The 20,029-nt window shown below is 52.3% G+C and overlaps 1 protein-coding gene across 2 annotated transcripts in view; it reads left to right on the top strand.

Annotated features, from left to right (window-relative positions):
- Nucleotides 1–20,029, top strand: part of DDX56 (DEAD-box helicase 56) — a 135,744-nt gene that overhangs the window by 24,504 nt on the left and 91,211 nt on the right. For both annotated transcript variants that reach the window (XM_075346262.1, XM_075346263.1), the window contains 2 exons: nucleotides 12,298–12,411; nucleotides 12,515–12,609. In XM_075346262.1, coding sequence (XP_075202377.1) covers nucleotides 12,298–12,411; nucleotides 12,515–12,609 — 209 coding nt within the window. The remainder of the gene's footprint in view (nucleotides 1–12,297; nucleotides 12,412–12,514; nucleotides 12,610–20,029) is intronic.

The raw sequence follows: 20,029 nt of genomic DNA, 5'->3' as shown, positions 1-20,029 counted from the left end.
AGGGGTTATTCAAGATTTAAAAATAAAATAAAAATTGACTGCAAAGTAGAGAACGCCATAACTGCACATATCAGATAATTTCTCTATCGCTTCACTGGGGGACACCGGAAACCATGGCTGTATGCTGCTGACACTAGGCAAAAAAAGTTAGTAGATTACCCACATCATCCGGAGCCAAGTTGAGCAGTTTTAGTTTAGTGTCTGCAGGAGGCAGACACAGGACCGCACTCAGCCACGTTTATGTCTTTCTAGATTTGTTATTTTTGGTTAATGATTTCACCTTTTATCTGTGAGATTCAGCTTGTGACTCGAGCAACAGAGTGTAACCGCTCAGTGTGCATCCCACATAGAGACCGAGAGGTCATTGTGGTTTGATCCACATTGTAGCCTCTCTGGTCTGTCTCTGGAAGACTCTGCCCCCCCCTTACACACATTCAGAGTGTATGGGGGTAGCCAAGCAGAGACGCCCATTTCACCATACCCCTGCCTGCTCCCCTACCAGAACCAGACACCGCAGGGAAGGAAGATGAACCGGATTCCTTCTAGCCACCCGGCAGACGTTGCTTGGGGTGTCTGATGACCATCTTCCATCTTAATTTTGCAAAGGTATCCGGGATCTTCAAGACAGGTACAGCGCCAGAAAAAAAGGGTGTGTCAGTTTTCTCCCATGTGCCAGTGGAGACCTACGTTTCTATGAGAAAAAACCTAAAGCTTTTCATTTACATCTCTTCTTGGTCCAATGGTAGGATGGTACAGTTTTTCCCACTCTGGATCCCAAGCTTACAGACTAGTGTGTCCTTCTACGCCCTCTAGGATGGAGCCTCTGCTACCGGGGATAATCTCCATGGAACCTACAGGTTGCTTCCGTTCCGGGGACTTGAAGATGCCTCCTTTCACCTAGCTTTTTCTGGACTGCTGAAGAATCTAGGAGTCTGATTGTCAGCTCACGGCAATAGACACTTCCCCAGTGTTCTTACAATCATGTCATTGATGTTACCATCTTATGTAAGTCCTCATTCACATGTCAGTATTTTTTTTATCAGTATTTCATCAGGAGTGTCTCTAAAACAGAGAACAGATGTCAATCTTTCAAAGATGGATTTCATCTGAGAGGTCCTCGCTTTGGCGTACAAACACTGATGCAACAATACTGATGTGTGAATGAGGCCTAACAAATGGATCATAGTCTTCCATACCCAGCTCACAGTGGTTTCAGGGCCTTCCTCTTCAGTACGCTGCAAGACTCTTCGAAGTCGCTTCTCATTCGAGATCGATCTCAACAGGTCAAAGTAGTCTCCTATCACTACCCAGTGTAGTTTCTGGAGCACACTGTTTCGGTCCACATGTGCAAGAGTCCTTTCTTCAGCGCTCTATTGGGAGACCCAGACGATTGGGGTATAGCTACTGCCTCCGGAGGCCACACAAAGCACTACACTAAAAAGTGCAAGGCCCCTCCCCTTCTGGCTATACCCCCCCGTGGTATCACGGGTTCTCCAGTTTTCAAGCTTTGTGCGAAGGAGGTCAGACATCCATGCATAGCTCCACAGATTTTAGTCAGCAGTAGCTGCTGACTATTTCGGATGGAAGAAAAGAGGGCCCATATAGGGCCCCCAGCATGCTCCCTTCTCACCCGTTGATGGTGTTGTAAGGTTGAGGTACCTATTGCTGGTACGGAGGCTGGAGCCCACATGCTGCTTTCCTTCCACATCCCCCTGGGGGGCTCTGAGGAAGTGGGATCCTGCCGGCCTCAAAGCTCTGACGCCGGGCTCCATCCACAGACCCATTTGAACCTGCTGGATACGGAGCTGGGTACCGTTCAGGGACATGGCCCTGCACCATTACAGGTACTCTGTGTCCCCGGACACACAGACACAGCACACTCCAGACTTGCTGGGTGTGCTAGTGCGCCGGGGACAGTAAAGGGTTACAGTCACTGCAGCTTTGCTGAGTGACTTTGTGTATTGGGAACTACCGCGCCGGACGCTCCGGGAGCGGCGGCGCGGCTGGGACTTGTAGTTCGCCGGGGACTGGGCGCCGACCGCGCTTTTACGGCGGCGGCGCTTATAAATCCAGTCCCCGGCTTCTGCGGCCTAGTGCCGCTTCGTTCCCGCCCCCTCCCTGTCACTCAGGGAAGGGGACAGGCGCTGAGCAATCAGCAGCGCCGAGGGCTGGAGCTTTATTTACATGCTCCAGCCCTCTCACTGCACACTGTCGGACGCCGGATTCCCGCTCTGACCTGGGGCACGCCCACGGCCCGCCCCTCCTCACACGAGCTGGGGAAGACGCCGGCAGCCATTACTGCAGTACGAGCTCGGACTTTCGGCAACCAGGCAGGACGGTGGCGACCATACACCCGCTTATAGGCGGGCGGTAAGCGGCACACATAGTGCTGACCCCAATATATACTGCAGTGTGTACATGTGTATTTTAACTGCATAGGTCGCTATATGCCCGCTTGGAGAGCGACACATCAGCAGCAGGAAAGCAGGTGTGCTAAGGCACAGGCTTTCTATGCTGCTTGTATTGCACGTACTGAAGTGTTCATTTGTGTTTATGCTTGTATGCTATACATTGCACTGTACAGTCGCTAGTTTTAGCTATATTCTCCTGGAATGGCTAGACTACAGCAGCAGAAAACCAAGGGTGCTGGGGCACAGGTTTTTTTCTATGCTGCTTGTATTGCATGGGCTGCAGTGTGCATTTGTACTTGTGCTTGTATGCTATGCATCGCACTGTATGGTCACTCTTCTGGGCTATATTTCCCTAGATGACTAGTCTACAGCAGCAGAAGAGCAGGGGTGCCAGGGCACAGGCTTCTATGCTGCTTGTATTGCTTGTGCTGCAGTGTTCATTTGTACTTTATGCTTGTATGCTATACATTGCACTGTACGGTCACCAATCTTGGCTATATACTTCTAGATGGCTAGTCGGCAGCGGCAAAAAAGCAACACAGATTTTCAGTGCTGTTTTTACTACATGGGATGCCGTTCATGACACCGTCCCATTGTGTGCATGCTCCCCTGTAGCACTTCGTCTGCCGGGGTCTCTAGCACTTCGTCTGCCGGGGTCTCTACTAGTCGTGGCCAAAGAAACCACCTGTCATCCCTGTCCAAGGACAGGGACGGAGTTGCAGTTTCGACAGATATATTGTCATAAGATAGAGATTTGCAGTCCAGACAGGCCATGGGCAATCTTCCTGACCAACCTCATTTGGAACGGGGGGGTCCCAGGAGGACTCTCTGTATGATAAGGCAGCTCTCCAGGACTTTGATCCTGACATCGCTATCGATCCGGATACACCGGATGGTAACGCCATACGGAATGATCCTATAGCGTCCATCAATGGAAGGTTGGATCTTTCTCCCTCAGCTCCCCCAGTGGAGGAGTCAGCTTCACAGCAGGAGAAGTCCCTTTTCAGTATCTCAAACGGATATTGAGTATTTTTCTGGCCACGCTGACTTCAGAGAAGCAGTCCAGAAACACCACGCTTACCAGATAAGCGTCTTCTCCAAACGTTTTTAAGATACACGTTATCCCTTTTCCCCTGACGATTGGTTTGTTAGATCTGGTGAGAGCACTCAGAATCTACATTTCCCGCACGGCGCCCATGCGCCGTTCCGATGCACTTTTTGTCCTTGTCGCTTGTCCGCGCAAGGGGTTGCAGGCTTCTAAAGCCACCCTGGCTCGATGGATCAAAGAACCAATTCTTGAGGCCTACCGTTCTGCGGGGCTTCCGGTTCCTTCAGGGCTAAAAGCCCACTCAACCAGAGCCGTGGGTGCGTCCTGGGCATTACGACACCAGGCTTCGGCTCAACAAGTGTGCCAGGCAGCTACCTGGTACAGTCTGCACACTTTCACCAAGCATTATCAGGTGCATACCTATGCTTCGGCGGATGCCAGCTTAGGTAGAAGAGTCCTGCAGGCGGCAGTGACACCCCCGTAGGGGAGGGCTGTTTTGCAGCCCTAACATGAGGTATTTCTTTACCCACCCAGGGACAGCTTTTGGACGTCCCAATCGTCTGGGTCTCCCAATAGAGCGCTGAAGAAGAAGGGAATTTTGTTACTTACCGTAAATTCCTTTTCTTCTAGCTCTTATTGGGAGACCCAGCACCCGCCCTGTTGTCCTTCGGGATGTTTTTGTTGTTTGCGGGTACACATGTTGTTCATGTTGAACGGTTTTTCAGTTCTCCGATGTTACTCGGAGTTAATTTGTTTAAACCAGTTATTGGCTTTCCTCCTTCTTGCTTTGGCACTAAAACTGGAGAACCCGTGATACCACGGGGGGGTATAGCCAGAAGGGGAGGGGCCTTGCACTTTTTAGTGTAGTGCTTTGTGTGGCCTCCGGAGGCAGTAGCTATACCCCAATCGTCTGGGTCTCCCAATAAGAGCTAGAAGAAAAGGAATTTACGGTAAGTAACAAAATTCCCTTCTCTTTGTAGAAATCTTCTCTACTTTTCTGGATTCGATCACTCTGTTCTTTGCTCCATCTTCCAGTTCTCCCAAGTAATTCCCTTGGTATAACAGACTCCTCACCAGTCACTTAATTTTGGTCTGGTGGCTGTGTCCTTCTCTCTCTCTTCGCAAAAGACTCTCCAAATCGTTGGAAGAACATGATGACAGACTGCAGCCTCCCATCTTGTTCTGGAACTCTCAGCTGATCCTTGCCTTTCCTCCTTTGGTAGGATCTTCTGTCGAGCCGCCCTCAGCTTCTAATCGACAACACCGTGACATTTATCATTCACCAAGGTGGAATACGTTTGGTCCATGAGAAATATCTCGTCATGGACTGTACAATGTGTTGCGGTGTTTTTTCAGCAGTTCTCATCCCCGGAGTAAGCTACAGACCACCAACTTCCCAACCTGCAAAAGATTTTCAACAGGAGAGGTGGCCGCCTCAGCAGACTGTTCTCATCCATATTAATTAAAGGCGGAGCATTTCTGACATCATCCCGTTGGCATCCAAGGTGCGTTACAGGATACCTCAGTTTGTATCCAGGTCTGTAAATCCTCAGCGGTTGTCTCCATTGCCTTGCTGGCTTCCTGGGTTACTCATTTCCTCCTCATCCTTCCATCTCCTTTAGTTCCAGAATGATCAATGGTTTCACAGCTACGGAGATCGTAGATTACCTCTGCAAGATATTAGGCTTGCTTGCAGACACCTTGGGGAAACTTCCATATCAGTTTCCTTGGTCCCCCCCTTTTCTAAAAGCTTCAGTTTCTTCGATCAGGTCTTTGATCACTATCCAAACAGGGAAGTCCTCTTCTCTTTCCTCCTTCTTGACCTCAAACCTTAAGTCCGGTCTGTTCCTCAGTCTTCTCTAAGGTCAGGTCTCTGCCTTTTAATTTTTTTTCAGTGGAATTCAGCTTGTTCCCTTGAGGTGGGCACCCTTGGTAAATCTCTGGTGGCCTCCCATGGATCTCTGGGATCTCAGCTGATGTTGAATGCTCGATATTACTGTGCTCTTTTGAATTCATTCTAGGTCTTTCATTCCCTTGCTCCTCCGGTGCCAATTCCTTCCATGGGCGATTCTCAGAACTAGCAGCTCACCACTGCCGCCTCGGTAAGCCATATGCGGTTTGTAAGACGCACCCCCATTTCTTTATCGTTCCTATGGGAGACCCAGACATTGGGTGTATAGCTTCTGCCTCCGGAGGACACACAAAGTACTACACTCAAAAGTGTAGCTCCTCCCTCTGAGCTTATACACCCCCTGGAGAACCAGATCTAGCCAGTTTATCGCTTTGTGTTCAGGAGGCATACATCCACACATGCATTCTCATCTGATTTTTGATTTTTGGAAAGAGTTTGAAGAAAAGCGGGTCCAAGTCTGGACCCCCGGCATGTCCCTTCTCACCCCACTGTGTCGGCGGTGCTGTTAAGGTTGATTCCAAGGCTGGAGCCTTACATGCCGTGCTCCTTCACCATCCCTCCTGGGCTCTGGCTTGAAGTGGGAGCCAGCACGGTTCTCCATGCTTGGCAGGAGACCGGTCTCCGTCCGCAGCCCTTCAGGATCCTGCTGGACGGAGCACTCATCCCCAGGGACTTGGAACCCTGCGTCTCAGCAAGCTAAGTACCTGAGACGTTTATATATTGGGGGTCCCTGTACTTTATTGTTGTGGGAGAGTGTGCTGAGTGAGTTTTCTGACATTTCCGGCGGGTTCTCTGGCTGTCGCCTGAGAACCGCGCCGATGGTGCCTGCGCGCCGGCCGCACTGCTCAAATTTAGGCCCCGGCTTTGCCGGAGGCCTACTTTCGGTTTCACTGCCCTCGCATGTCATTCATGCAGAGGGACAGCGCGGCTCCGCCCAGCGGCCGTTCTGCACAGGGGAGGGACACTCCTCACTGGGTACATGTCTCCTCCCCTGTAAGTCTCTTTGGCCCTCCAGATCCCGCTCTCAGAGTAGGTCCCGCCCCCTCTCTTCGTTCCGGCGCCATTTTCTCAGCGTTTTCTCTGCGATGAGCACTGGTCTGCAGCATCCCTGCTGAGGTGCTTGGGGGTCCGGGCTTCGGGATCTGGAGGGCACACAACACCGCTCCAGCGGTCTGGTAAGCCACAACCTCTGGTTGTGGACCTTTGTATATACTCTCTGGGGGTCATTCTGGCAAGCCCCCACTCCAGCAGCATGTCTCACACGAGGAGCAAGGCTCCAAAGCTGTATTCAGTATGCACTGCATGTAAGCTCCTACTGCCTGAACCGAGCACCTATCCACATTGTGTTGCATGCTCTAACCTGACGATGCCTCAGCCTGGAATCGCACCCCCAGTGGTCTCTCCGGCTGCTCCGGCTCCTGTGGCTGAACCCCCGGCTTGGGTAGAATCCTTATCTAGGTCTATCTCCCAGTCTTTTGCCGACTCCATGGGACAGCTGTCCAGGACTTTGCTGAACATGCATCAGCCCCCTTCACAGGGTGCCTCTGCTGCTAGGGCTCTCTCAGCGGAGCTCACAGAGGATTCATCATCTGGTCCCAGACCCCGTCCTCCTAAGAGGAGACGCAGGGCTCCCTCTCCTTCCTCGTTCCGCGGCTCTGTTTCAGAAGCTGACTCGCGGGACGAGGAGGATGCCTTTACTGGGGGCTCGGAGGCTAACTCCATGTGCCCCATTGATCTGTCCGAAAGTGACTCAGATGTTAGTGATTTGATTGCGTCCATTAATTCTGTACTGGATCTCAATCCGCCAGTATCAGAGGAGCAACCCTCTCTGGCAGAAAAGCACCAGTTTACCTCGCCTAAGAGGACAAAGAGTGTGTTCTTTAACCACTCCAGTTTTCAGGCCGCTGTGACCAAGCCTAGGGCCTGTCCTGACAAATGCTTCCCAAAGCGTGGTTCTGATGACCGTTTTCCCTTTCCACCTGAGGTGGTCAAGGAGTGGGCTCATTCACCAAAGGTAGACTCCCCGGTGTCTAGACTCTCAGCCCGGACCGTTGTATCAGTGGCTGATGGCACCTCTCTTAAGGATTCCACTGACCGCCAGGTTGACCTTCTGGCCAAATCTGTATATGAGGCGGCAGGGGCCTCGTTCTCCCCAACTTTTGCAGCAGTGCGGGCTTTCAAAGCCATCTCTACTTCTCTAGAGGAGATGCATTCCCTCGCCAGGGAATCTATGCCCGAATTGGTTACCTTTTAACTTCCCAAGCTTCAGCTTTTTCATCCTATGCTATGTCTGCCATGCTGGAGGCTTCTCACCGCACTGCGGTGGCTTCGGCTAATTCCCTCGCTATCCGCAGGATCTTGTGGCTTCGAGAGTGGAAGGCAGATGCTTCTTCAAAGAAGTACCTTGCTGGACTCCCTTTTTCTGGGTCCAGGCTGTTCGGTGAACAGCTGGATGAAATTATTAAGGAAGCTACTGGCGGGAAGAGTACTTCCATGCCACAAACCAAAACCAGGAAACCTGTCCAGGGTAGGAATCAGTCGAGGTTTCGTTTCTTTCGTTCCTCCAACTGGTCGTCCTCTAAGCCCTCGGCCTCGTCCACTAACTCAGCAAAGGACCAGAAATCCAACTGGCGCACAAAGGTTCGTCCACAGAAGACCGCAGGAGCTGCTGCCACTAAGGCAGCCTCCTCTTGACTATCTGTCCGCTCCAGCAACGTCCTTAGTCGGTAGCAGGCTCTCCCACTTTGGCGACGCATGGTTTCAACACGTCTCCGATCAGTGGGTGCGGGATATCATCTCCCACGGCTACAGGATAGAATTCTCTTCCAGCCCGCCAAACAGATTTTTTCTGTCAACTCCCCCCTGCTCCAAGGCCGTCGCCTTCTCTCAGGCCGTGGCATCCTTGCAGGCCAACGGAGTAATTGTACCGGTTCCCGCCCGGGAACGGTTCAGAGGTTTCTACTCAAATCTCTTCCTAGTCCCCAAAAAGGACGGTTCCTTCCGGCCCATCCTGGATCTCAAGCTTCTCAACAAGCATGTTCAGGTGCGGCATTTTCGCATGGAGTCTCTGCGGTCAGTCATTGCCTCAATCACCCAAGGGGATTTCCTGGCATCCATCGACATCAGAGATGCCTATCTCCATGTGCCAATTGCAGTTTCACCAGCGTTGGCTATGTTTTGCAATCGGAGAGGAACATTTCCAATTCGTGGCTCTTCCCTTCGGGTTAGCCACGGCCCCTCGGGTATTCACCAAGGTCATGGCAGCAGTGGTTGCGGTTCTGCACCTCCAGGGGTTGGCAGTGATTCCTTACCTGGACGACCTTCTAGTCAAGGCTTCATCCAGCGCAGACTGTCAGCGGAGTGTCTCGCTCACTCTCGCCACTCTAGCCCAATTCGGGTGGCTGGTCAATCTGCCCAAATCCACTCTGACTCCCACCCAGAGGCTCACGTACCTAGGGATGCAGTTCGAGACTCTGCCGGCACTTGTGAAGTTGCCCTTAATCAAACAGCAGTCCCTCCAACTGGCGGTGCGCTCTCTGCTGAGGCCCCGCCGTTATTCCATCAGGCACCTGATGCAGGTGCTGGGTCAGATGGTGGCGTCAATGGAGGCTGTTCCCTTTGCCCAGTTCCATCTGCGTCCGCTGCAGCTGGACATTCTCCGCTGTTGGGACAAGCGGCCTTCCTCCTTGCACAGATTAGTGGCTCTGTCGCCACAGACCAGGAGCTCTCTTCAGTGGTGGCTTCGGCCCCTCTCTCTGTCTCAGGGACGCTCCTTCCTGGCCCCGTCCTGGGTGATCCTCACCACGGATGCCAGTCTATCCGGCTGGGGAGCGGTATGTCTCCACCACCGAGCACAGGGCACTTGGACTCCGTCCGAGTCAGCGCTTTCAATCAATGTGCTGGAAACCAGAGCCGTGCTTCTGGCTCTCCTAGCTTTTCACCACCTATTGGCGGGCAAGCACATCCGAGTCCAGTCAGACAACGCGACAGCGGTTGCCTACATCAATCACCAAGGCGGGACACGCAGCCGCCTGGCAATGTTGGAGGTACAACGCATCCTTCAATGGACGGAGGACTCCAAGTCCACCATATCCGCAGTCCACATCCCAGGCGTGGAAAACTGGGAGGCAGATTATCTCAGCCGTCAAACCGTGGACAGTGGCGAGTGGTCCCTGCATCCGGCAGTGTTTCAGTCAATCTGCCGCAAGTGGGGCACTCCGGACGTGAACCTAATGGCATCCCGTCACAACAACAAGGTTCCGGTTTACGTGGCTCGCTCCCACGATCCTCAGGCATTCGCCGCGGACGCTCTGGTTCAAGACTGGTCCCAGTTTCGTCTGTCCTACGTGTTTCCCCCTCTAGCTCTCTTGCCCAGAGTTCTGCGCAAGATCAGAATGGAGGGCCGTCGAGTCATCCTCATTGCTCCGGACTGGCCCAGGCGAGCTTGGTATCCAGACCTGCTCCATCTGTCCGTAGAGGTGCCGTGGCATCTTCCGGACCGTCCAGACCTTCTCTCACAAGGTCCGTTTTTCCGCCAGAATTCTGCGGCTCTCAAATTGACGGCGTGGCTCTTGAGTCCTGGATCTTGACGGCTTCCGGTATCCCCCCTGAAGTCATCTCCACTATGACTCGGGCCCGTAAGTCTTCCTCTGCCAAGATCTATCACAGGACTTGGAAAATGTTCCTGTCCTGGTGTCGCTCTTCCGGCCATCCTCCTTGGCCTTTTTCCTTGCCGACCCTTCTGTCTTTTCTACAGTCCGGTCTGCAGCTTGGACTGTCCCTCAACTCTCTCAAGGGACAAGTCTCTGCTCTGTCAGTGCTGTTCCAGCGGCGTATCGCCCGGCTGGCTCAGGTCCGCACCTTCTTGCAGGGGGCGTCTCACATCATTCCGCCTTACCGGCGGCCCTTGGATCCCTGGGACCTCAATTTGGTTCTCACGGTTTTGCAGAAACCCCCCTTTGAGCCTCTTAGGGAGGTTTCTTTGTTTCGTCTTTCACAGAAAGTGGTCTTTCTAGTGGCCATAACTTCCCTCAGGAGAGTCTCTGATTTGGCTGCGCTCTCTTCGGAGTCACCTTTTTTGGTTTTTCATCAAGACAAGGTGGTTCTCCGTCCGACTCCGGACTTTCTTCCTAAGGTGGTTTCTCCTTTCCACCTTAACCAGGACATTACCCTACCTTCCTTTTGTCCGGCTCCTGTTCATCGCTTTGAAAAAGCGTTGCATACTCTGGATCTGGTGCCTGCTCTCCGGATCTATGTGTCTCGCACCGCTGCTCTTAGGCGGTGCACCTCTCTTTTTGTGCTAACCACAGGTCGGCGTAAGGGCCTCTCTGCTTCTAAGCCGACCTTAGCCCGTTGGATTAGGTCGACCATTTCGGATGCCTACCAGTGTTCTCAGGTGCCTCCCCCGCCGGGGATCAAGGCACACTCGACCAGCACTGTCGGTGCCTCTTGGGCTTTCAGGCACCAGGCTACGGCTCAGCAAGTCTGTCAGGCTGCCACTTGGACTAGCCTGCATACCTTTTCAAAGCACTACCAAGTGCATGCTCATGCTTCGGCAGATGCGAGCTTGGGCAGACGCATCCTTCAGGCGGCTGTCGCCCATTTGTGAAGTTAGGCTCCGCCTACTTCTTAGTTTTTCTGTTTATTCCCACCCATGGACTGCTTTGAGACGTCCCAATGTCTGGGTCTCCCATAGGAACGATAAAGAAAAAGAGAATTTTGTTTACTTACCGTAAATTCTTTTTCTTATAGTTCCATATTGGGAGACCCAGCACCCTCCCTGTTGCCTGTTGGCAGTTTCTTGTTCCGCGTGTTATCACCGGCTGTTGTCGTGGACAGAGTCTCCGGTTGTTCCGGTTCTTGCTCTGTTTTTACTTGTGGGTGGCTATTCTCCTTCAGCTTTTGCACTAAACTGGCTAGATCTGGTTCTCCAGGGGGTGTATAAGCTCAGAGGGAGGAGCTACACTTTTGAGTGTAGTACTTTGTGTGTCCTCCGGAGGCAGAAGCTATACGCCCAATGTCTGGGTCTCCCAATACGGAACTATAAGAAAAAGTATTTACGGTAAGTAAACAAAATTCTCTTTTTTATTCCAGTTTTGGGGAAAAAAAAGTGTGTCTTACAAACCGGAAGATTTGCCTGCGAGTCAGATGCAGCCATCAAAAGAACCTCATCTGGCTCGCGAGCCATAGGTTCCCGACCCCTGCTTTAGACGCTCGAATTTCTTCTTCAGGATCCAGAGAGTCTTCTTAGTGGTCTTCCTATCTGGATCCGCTCTGCCATTCTGTATGCATAATGGGCAATGGACAGAGCACCCTCACTGGGGTTCTGGTTCTCTTCACCTATGCCTGAGGCCTTCTGGATCATTTGTCGTCTATTTGGCAGCACTCTAGGTTGTTTCCTAGTTATCTGTACTTACCTTTTCCAAGTTCTACAGAGGACACACCTTCTTACCTTCTTTCTTTGGCAGTTTCGGACCTAGGCAAAAAGACTTTGCAAATTACAGTTGCATGTGAATCTTGTCTCTGTTGCTCCTATTTTCTAGTCCTTTTCTTCCCACCCTTAGGGACTACTTATGTACATCCCATGGTTTCATGTGTCTCCCCCAATGAAGCGATAGAGAAAAGAAGATTTTGGGTACTCCCTGTAAAATCTTTCTCTGAGCCTTCATTGGGGGACACAGCACCTGCCCCTTTTTAAATGCCAGTCTATTTTGTTTCACGTTGCCTCTGCTACTGCTTCACACTAACTGGTCAGCTCGGCCCCGGTTGGTGGGTGTATATTACCAATATTTTCTGCATAGTGTCAGCCTCCTACACCCATAATTTCCTCTGTCCCCCAGTGAAGGCTTCGAGAAACAGATTTTATAGTGAGTACCAAAAATCCTTTTTTTTTTTTTTTTTGACAACTACTGCATTTGTCATTTCAGAGGGCAGGACAGTGAGTACGGGGTATCTCGTGGCATCGACTTTAAGAATGTTTCTACCGTGGTAAACTTTGACTTCCCCTTGTCTGTGGACTCCTATATTCACCGGGCTGGAAGGTACGTATATTGGTGTTATGATGTCCTTTTTGCTGATTTATGATCTCCATATTTCCTCTTCGTTCTTATTTAATGAGTTTCATATTTAATCTCATCGTTCCAGGACGGCTCGTGCTAATAATCCCGGCGTGGTCCTTACATTTGTGGCAAATACAGAACTTTCCCTATTAAAAGAGATTGAAGAGGCTCTGGGGGGAGGTATGTAGCGGTTACCGTCCATATTACGTCTGTGTTACTGTACGATATGCTGGGGACCTGTCTGCAATGTGGCGGATATAATAATATTAACCCTTTGACAAGTCCTACAAATATATAATGGCTTTCTCAGACTGATCAGATACTACATGGATCAAAAGGGGTGGTCCTCTTAAAAAAAATAAAATAAAATAAAAATAAAATAAATATAATATACATTCACACAATTTATACAATCAGTGTGTGTGTGTGTATATGTGTGTGTATGTATATGTGTATATGTATGTGTGTGTGTATGTCCATATATGTGTATGTGTAATATATATATATATATATATATATATATATATAATATATATATATATATATATATATATATATATATTTCTTCATCGTTCCTATGGGAGACCCAGACCATGGGTGTATAGCTTCTGCCTCCGGAGGACACGCAAAGTACTACACTAAAAAGTGTAGCCCCTCCCTCCGAGCATATACACCCCCTGGTTAACCAAATATAGCCAGTTCAATGCTTTGTGTTCAGGAGGCACACATCCACACATGCATTCTCATCTGATTTTGATTTTTGGAAAGAGTTTGAAGAAAAGCGGGTCCAAGCCTGGACTCCCGGCATGTCCCTTCTCACCCCACTTTGTCGGCGGTGCTGTTAAGGTTGATTTCAGGGCTGGAGCCTTACATGCCGCGCTCCTTCACCATCCCTCCGGGGCTCTGGCTTGAAGTGGGAGCCAGCACGGTTCTTCCTGCCTTGCAGGAGACCGGTCTCCATCCGCAGCCCTTTCAGGATCCTGCCGGACGGAGCACTCATCCCTCAGGGACCTGGCCCTGCGTCTCACAAGCTAAGTATCTGAGACGTTATTATCGGGGGGTCCCTTGTACTTTATTGTTGGGGAGAGTGTGCTGTGTATCTATTGTGACATTTCCGGCCGGTTCTCTGGTTTTTACCTGAGAACCGCGCCGATGGTGCCTGCTCGCCGGCCGCATCGTTAAATTTAGGCCCCGGCTTCGCCTGAGGCCTAGTTTCGTTTTCACTGCCCCTGCATGCCAATCATGCAGAGGGACAGTGCGGCTCCGCCCAGCGACTGTTCAGCACAGGGAAGGGACACTCCTCTCTGAGGAAATATTCCCTCCCCTGTATATCTCCTTGGCCCTCCGATCCCGCTCTTAGAGTTGGCCCCGCCCCCTCTCCTCGCTCCGGCGCCATTTTATCAGCGTTCTCATGCATGTCTGCATAACCACATTGTGACAGCGATCAGCGCTGGCCATCTCTCTGGGGGTCCGGGCTGTGGGATCTGGAGGGCACAGAGATGTCTCTATGTCAAACGGTCTGGCAAGCCACAACCTCCGGTTGTGGACCTGCTTATATACACTGTTTATATACTCTGCTGGGGGTCATTCTGGCTCAGAGCCCCCACTTCAGCAGCATGTCTCACACGAGGAGCAAGGCTGCAAGGCTGTACTCAATATGCACTGCATGTAGGCTCGTACTGCCTGTACCGAGCACATAACCACATTGTGATGCCTGCTCTAACATAGTGGTGCCTCAGCCTGGAGGCTCATCCCCAGTGGTCCCTCCGGCTGCTTCGGCTCCGGTGGCTGAACCCCCGGCTTGGGTAGAATCCCTCTCTCCAGGGGACAGCTGTCCCGGACACTGCTGAGCATGCATCAGCCCCCTTCTCAGGGCGCTTCTGCTGCTACGGCTCGCTCAGCAAAGCTGACAGAGGATTCTTCATCTGGTCTCAGACCCCGTCCTCCTAAAATGGAGACGCAGGGTCCCCTTTCCTTCCTCGTCCCGCGGCTCTGGTTCACGAGCTGACTCGCAGGACAAGGAGGATGCCTTTACTGGGGGCTCGGACGCTACTCCATGTACCCCATTGATCTGTCCGAAAGTGACGCAGATGCTAATGATTTGATTGCGTCCATTATATTTGTACTGGACCTCAATCCGCCTGTATCAGGGGAGCACTCCTCTCTGGCAGAAAAGCATCAGTATACCTTGCCTAAGAGAACAAGGAGTGTGTTCCTTATCCACTCCAGTTTTTTAGGCCACTGTGACCAAGCCCAGAGCCTGTCCTGACAGACGCTTCCCAAAGCGTGGTTCTGATGACCGTTTTCCGTTTCCACCAGAGGTGGTCAACGAGTGGGCTCATTCACCAAAGGTAGACCCTCCGGTGTCTAGACTCTCAGCCCGGAAAGTTGTATCAGTGGCTGATGGCAACTCCCTTAAGGATTCCACTGTCCGCCATCTGTATATGAGGCGTCAGGGGCCTCGTTCTCCCCACCTTTTGCAGCAGTGTGGGCTTCAGAGCCATCTCTGCTTCTCTAGAGGAGATGCATTCCCTCACCAGGGACTCTATGCCCGAGATGGTTGCCTTAACTTCCAGGTCTTCAGCCTTTTCATCCTATGCCATGTCTGCCATGCTGGAGGCTCCGCACTGCGGTGGCTTCGGCCAATTCTCTCGCTATCCACAGGATCCTGTGGCTTCGAGAGTGGAAGGCAGACGCTTCTTCAAAGAAGTCCCTTGCTGGGCTCCCATTTGCTGGGCCCAGGCTGTTCGGTGAACAACTGGATGAAATTATTCAGGAAGCTACTGGCGGGAAGAGTACTTCCATGCCACAAGCAAAAACAGGGCAGGAACCAGTCGAGGTTTCGTTCCTTTCGTTCCTCCAACTGGTCGTCCTCTAAGCCCTTGGCCTCGTCCACTAACTCAGCCGAGGACCAAAAACCCAACTGGCGCACGAAGCTGCGTCCTCAGATGACCGCAGGAGCTGCTGCCACTGACGCAGCCTCCTCTTGACTATCTGGCCGCGCCAGCAACGTCCTTGGTCGGTGGTAGGCTCTCCCGCTTGGCGACATGTGGTTTCAACACGTCTCCGATCAGTGGGTGCGGGATATCATCTCCCACGGCTACAGGATAGAATTCTATCCAGCCCGCCAAACAGATTTTTTTCTGTCAACTCTCCCCTGCTCCAAGGCCGCCGCCTTCTCTCAGGCCGTGGCATCCTTGCAGGCCAACGGAGTAATTGTACCGGTTCCCGCCTGGGAACGGTTCAGAGGTTTCTACTCAAATCTCTACCTAGTCCCCTAAAGGGACGGTTCCTTCCGGCCCATCCTGGATCTCAGACTTCTCAACAAGCATGTTCAGGTGCGGCTTTTTCGCATGGAGTCTCTCTGATCAGTCATTGCCTCAATGACCCAAGGAGATTCCTTGCATCCTCGACATCAGAGATGTCTATCTGCATGTGCCAATTGCAGTTTCGCACCAGCGTTGGCAACGTTTTGCAATCAGAGAGGAACATTTCCGATTCGTGGCTCTTCCCTTCGGGTTAGCCACGGCCCCTCGAGTATTCATCAGGGTCATGGCAGCAGTGGTTGCGGTTCTGCACCTCCAAGGGTTGGCATCCCTTTTCCTGGACGGCCTTCTAGTCAAGGCGTCATCCTGTGCAGACCGTCAGCGGAGTGCCTCGCTCACTCTCGCCACTCTAGTCCAATTCGGGTGGCTTGTCATTCTGCCCAAGTCCACTCTGACTCCGACCCAGAAGCTCACGTACCTAGGGATGCAATTCGAGACTCTGCCGGCACTTGTGAAGCTGCCTTTAGTCGAACAGCAGTCCCTCCACTAGCGGTGCACTCTTTGCTGAGGCCCCGCCGTCATTCCATCAGGCACCTAATGCAGGTGCTGGGTCAGATGGTGGCGTCAATGGAAGCGGTTCCCTTGCCCAGTTCCATCTGCGTCCTGCAGCTGGACATTCTCCGCTGTTGGGACAAGCGGACTTCCTTCTTGCACAGGTTAGTGGCTCTGTCGCCACATACCAGGGACTTCCTTCAGTGGTGGCTTCGGCCCCTCTCTCTTCAGGGACGCTCCTTCCTGGCCCCGTCCTGGGTGATCCGCACCACGGATGCCAGTCTGTCCGGCTGGGGAGCGGTATATCTCTACCACAGAGCGCATGGCACTTGGACTCCGTCCGAATCAGCCCTCTCGATCACTGTGCTGGAAATCAGAGCTGTGCTTCTAGCTCTCTTGGCCTTTCACCACCTGTTGGCGGGCAAGAACATTCGAGTCCAGTCAGACAACGCCACAGCGGTTGCCTACATTAACACCAGGGCGTGACACTCAGCCGCCTGGCACTGTTGGTATCCTTCAGTGGACGGAGGATTCCAGGTCCACCACATCCGCAGTCCACAACCCAGGCGTGGAAAACTGGGAGGCAGATTGTCTCAGCCGTCAAACCGTGGACAGTGGTGAGTGGGCTCTGCATGCGGCAGTGTTTCGGTTAATCTGCCGCAAGTGGGGCACTCCGGCAGTGGATCTTCTCTCCCACGATCCTCAGGCCTTTGCAGCAGACGTGCTGGTTCAAGATTGGTCCCAGTTTCGTCTGTCTTACGCGTTTCCCCCTCTAGCTCTTGCCCAGAGACCTGCGCAAGTTCAGAATGGGGGGCCATCGGGTCATTCTCATTGCCAGACTGGCCCAGGCGAGCTTGGTACCCTGACCTGCGCCATCTGTCCGTTGAGGTGCTGTGGCATCTCCCGGACCGTCCAGACCTTCTCTCACAAGGTCCGTCTTTCCTCCAGAATTCTGCGGCTCTCAGATTGACGGCGTGGCTCTTGAGTCCTGGATCTTGACGACTTCTGGTATCCCTCCTGAAGTCATCTCCACTATGACTCGGGCTCGAAAGTATTCCTTGGCCAAAATCTATCACAGGACCTGGAGAATTTTCCTGTCCTGGTGTCGCCCTTCCGGCCATGCTTCTTGGCCTTTTTTCCTTGCCGACCCTCCGGTCCTTTCTACAGTCCGGTCTGCAGCTAGGACTATCCCTCAATTCCCTCAAGGGACAGGTCTCGGCTCTGCCAGTGTGTTTCCAGCGGCGTATCGCCCGGCTGGCTCAGGTGCGCTCCTTCATACAGGGCGCATCTCACATCATTCCGCCTTACCGGCGGCCTTTGGATCCCTGGGACCTTAATCTGGTCCTCACGGCTTCCAGAAACCCCCCTTTGAGCCTCTTAGGGAGGTTTCTTTGTCTCGTCTTTCACAGAAGGTGGTCTTTCTAGTGGCCATAACTTCCCTCGCGAGAGTCTCTGATTTGGCTGCACTCTCCTCCGAGTCACCTCTTTTTGTTTTTTTCATCAAAACAAGGTGGTTCTCCGTCCGACTCCGGACTTCCGCCCTAAGGTGGTTTCTCTTCCACCTTAACCAGGACATTTCCCTGCCTTCCTTTTGTCCGGCTCCTGTTCATCGCTTTGAAAAAGCGTTGCATATCCTGGATCTGGTGCGGGCGCTCCAGATCTATGTGTCTCGCACCGCTGTTCTTAGGCGGTGCACCTCTCTTTTTGTGCTGACCACAGGTCGGCGTAAGAGCCTCTCGGCTCTAAGCCGACCCTAGCTCGTTGGATTATGTCGGCCATTTCCGATGCCTACCAGTGTACTCAAGTGCCTCCCCCGCCGGGGGATCAAGGCACACTCGACCAGAGCTGTCGGTGCCTCTTGGGTTTCAGGCACCAGGCTACGGCTCAGCAGGTCTGTCAGACTGCCACTTGGACTAGTCTGCATGCCTTTTCGAAGCACTACAAAGGCATGCTCATGCTGTCGCCCATTTGCGAAGTTAGGTTTCGCCTACTTCTCAGTTTTCTGTTTATTCCCACCCATGGACTGCTTTGAGACGTCCCATGGTCTGGGTCTCCCATAGGAACGATGAAGAAAAAGAGAATTTTGTTTACTTACCGTAAATTCTTTTTCTTATAGTTCCGTAATGGGAGACCCAGCACCCTCCCTGTTGCCTGTTGGCAGTTTTCTTGTTCCGTGTGTTATCACCGGCTGTTGTTGTAGACAGAGGCTCCGCTTGTTCCGGTTCTTGCTCTATCTCTACTTGTGGGTGGCTACTCTCCTTCAGCTTTTACACTAAACTGGCTATATTTGGTTAACCAGGGGGTGTATATGCTCGGAGGGAGGGGCTACACTTTTTAGTGTAGTACTTTGTGTGTCCTCCGGAGGCAGAAGCTATACACCCATGGTCTGGGTCTCCCATTACGGAACTATAAGAAAAAGAATTTACGGTAAGTAAACAAAATTATATATATATATATATATATAATTGCCTTATTCTGTCTGTCTATCTGTCTGTCTGTCTGTCTGTCTGTCTGTCTGTCATGCTCCGAAATTGTGTCCTTACGGTGACACAAAGCTGATTGGCCGCTGGGCTCGCCATGGCCCCGCCCCCCCACACGGATTGGCCTCTCGCCCCGGCTCTCTGCAGGCCCCGCCCCCCTCACGCAATGCACGCTCGCTCTGGCCCAACTGACACGGAGCTCCGATTCCCAGGTGAGTACACACACACATCAGATCACACTCACTCTCACACACACCTCACACATCACAACATCCTGGGATATCGCTTGCTTCTACACCGGCTCCGTCAGGATCCCGGCAGCGCCAGACATAACCTTGCGATGCTGGGATCTTGACGGAGGCCGTGAAAGCTGGTAACCATTATAAACATCGGGTAACTAAGGTCCCTTAGTTACCCGATGTGTATCATAGTTACCAGTGTACACCGGCTCACACTCACTCTCACACACACCTCACACACACATCACATCGCATCCACACATCAAGGTCCTGCAGCTGCGGAACATACACACACATAGCACACACACACATACACACACACAAATCAGATCACACTCACACACACCTCACACATCACATCGTATCCACATACTCACAACATCCTGGGATATCGCTTGCTTCTCGGCGGCGATACTGTGCTGTTGTGAGCTTCCAGGACCTGCCGGGGGATCACATGGCCAGAAGCATGTGATATCCCCGGATGTTGTGAGTATCAGCGCGTATGTGCAATATCGTCAGTGTGTGTGTCTTTGTGTGTGAGTGTATGCGATCGGGTGTGTGTGAGTGTATGCGATCGGGTGTGTGTGAGTGTATGCGATCGGGTGTGAGTGTATGCGATCGGGTGGGTGTGAGTGTATGCGATCGGGTGTGAGTGTATGCGATCGGGTGGGTGTGAGTGTATGCGATCGGGTGGGTGTGAGTGTATGCGATCGGGTGGGTGTGAGTGAGTGTATGCGATCGGATCTGTGAGTGTCGGCAGAGGAGCACGGCGTGCTGGAGGAGGCTGAGAGGACAGAGGCTGATCCTGGGGAAGGCTGGGATGGGGAGGCTGATGCTGGACACGGAGAGGCTGATGCTGGGGACAGAGAAGCTGATGCTGAGGACAGAGAGGCTGATGCTGGGGACAGAGAAGCTGATGCTGAGGACAGAGAAGCTGATGCTGGGGACAGAGAGGCTGATGCTGGAGACAGAGAGGCTGATGCTGGGGACAGAGAGGCTGATGCTGGGGACAGAGAAGCTGATGCTGGGGACAGAGAGGCTGATGCTGGGGACAGAGAGGCTG

Source organism: Anomaloglossus baeobatrachus, chromosome 4 (assembly GCF_048569485.1).
Source record: "Anomaloglossus baeobatrachus isolate aAnoBae1 chromosome 4, aAnoBae1.hap1, whole genome shotgun sequence".
Taxonomy (NCBI): Eukaryota; Metazoa; Chordata; class Amphibia; order Anura; family Aromobatidae; genus Anomaloglossus; species Anomaloglossus baeobatrachus.
The sequence above is the reverse complement of the archived record's forward strand: the minus strand, read 5'-3'. Positions and strand labels throughout refer to the sequence as shown.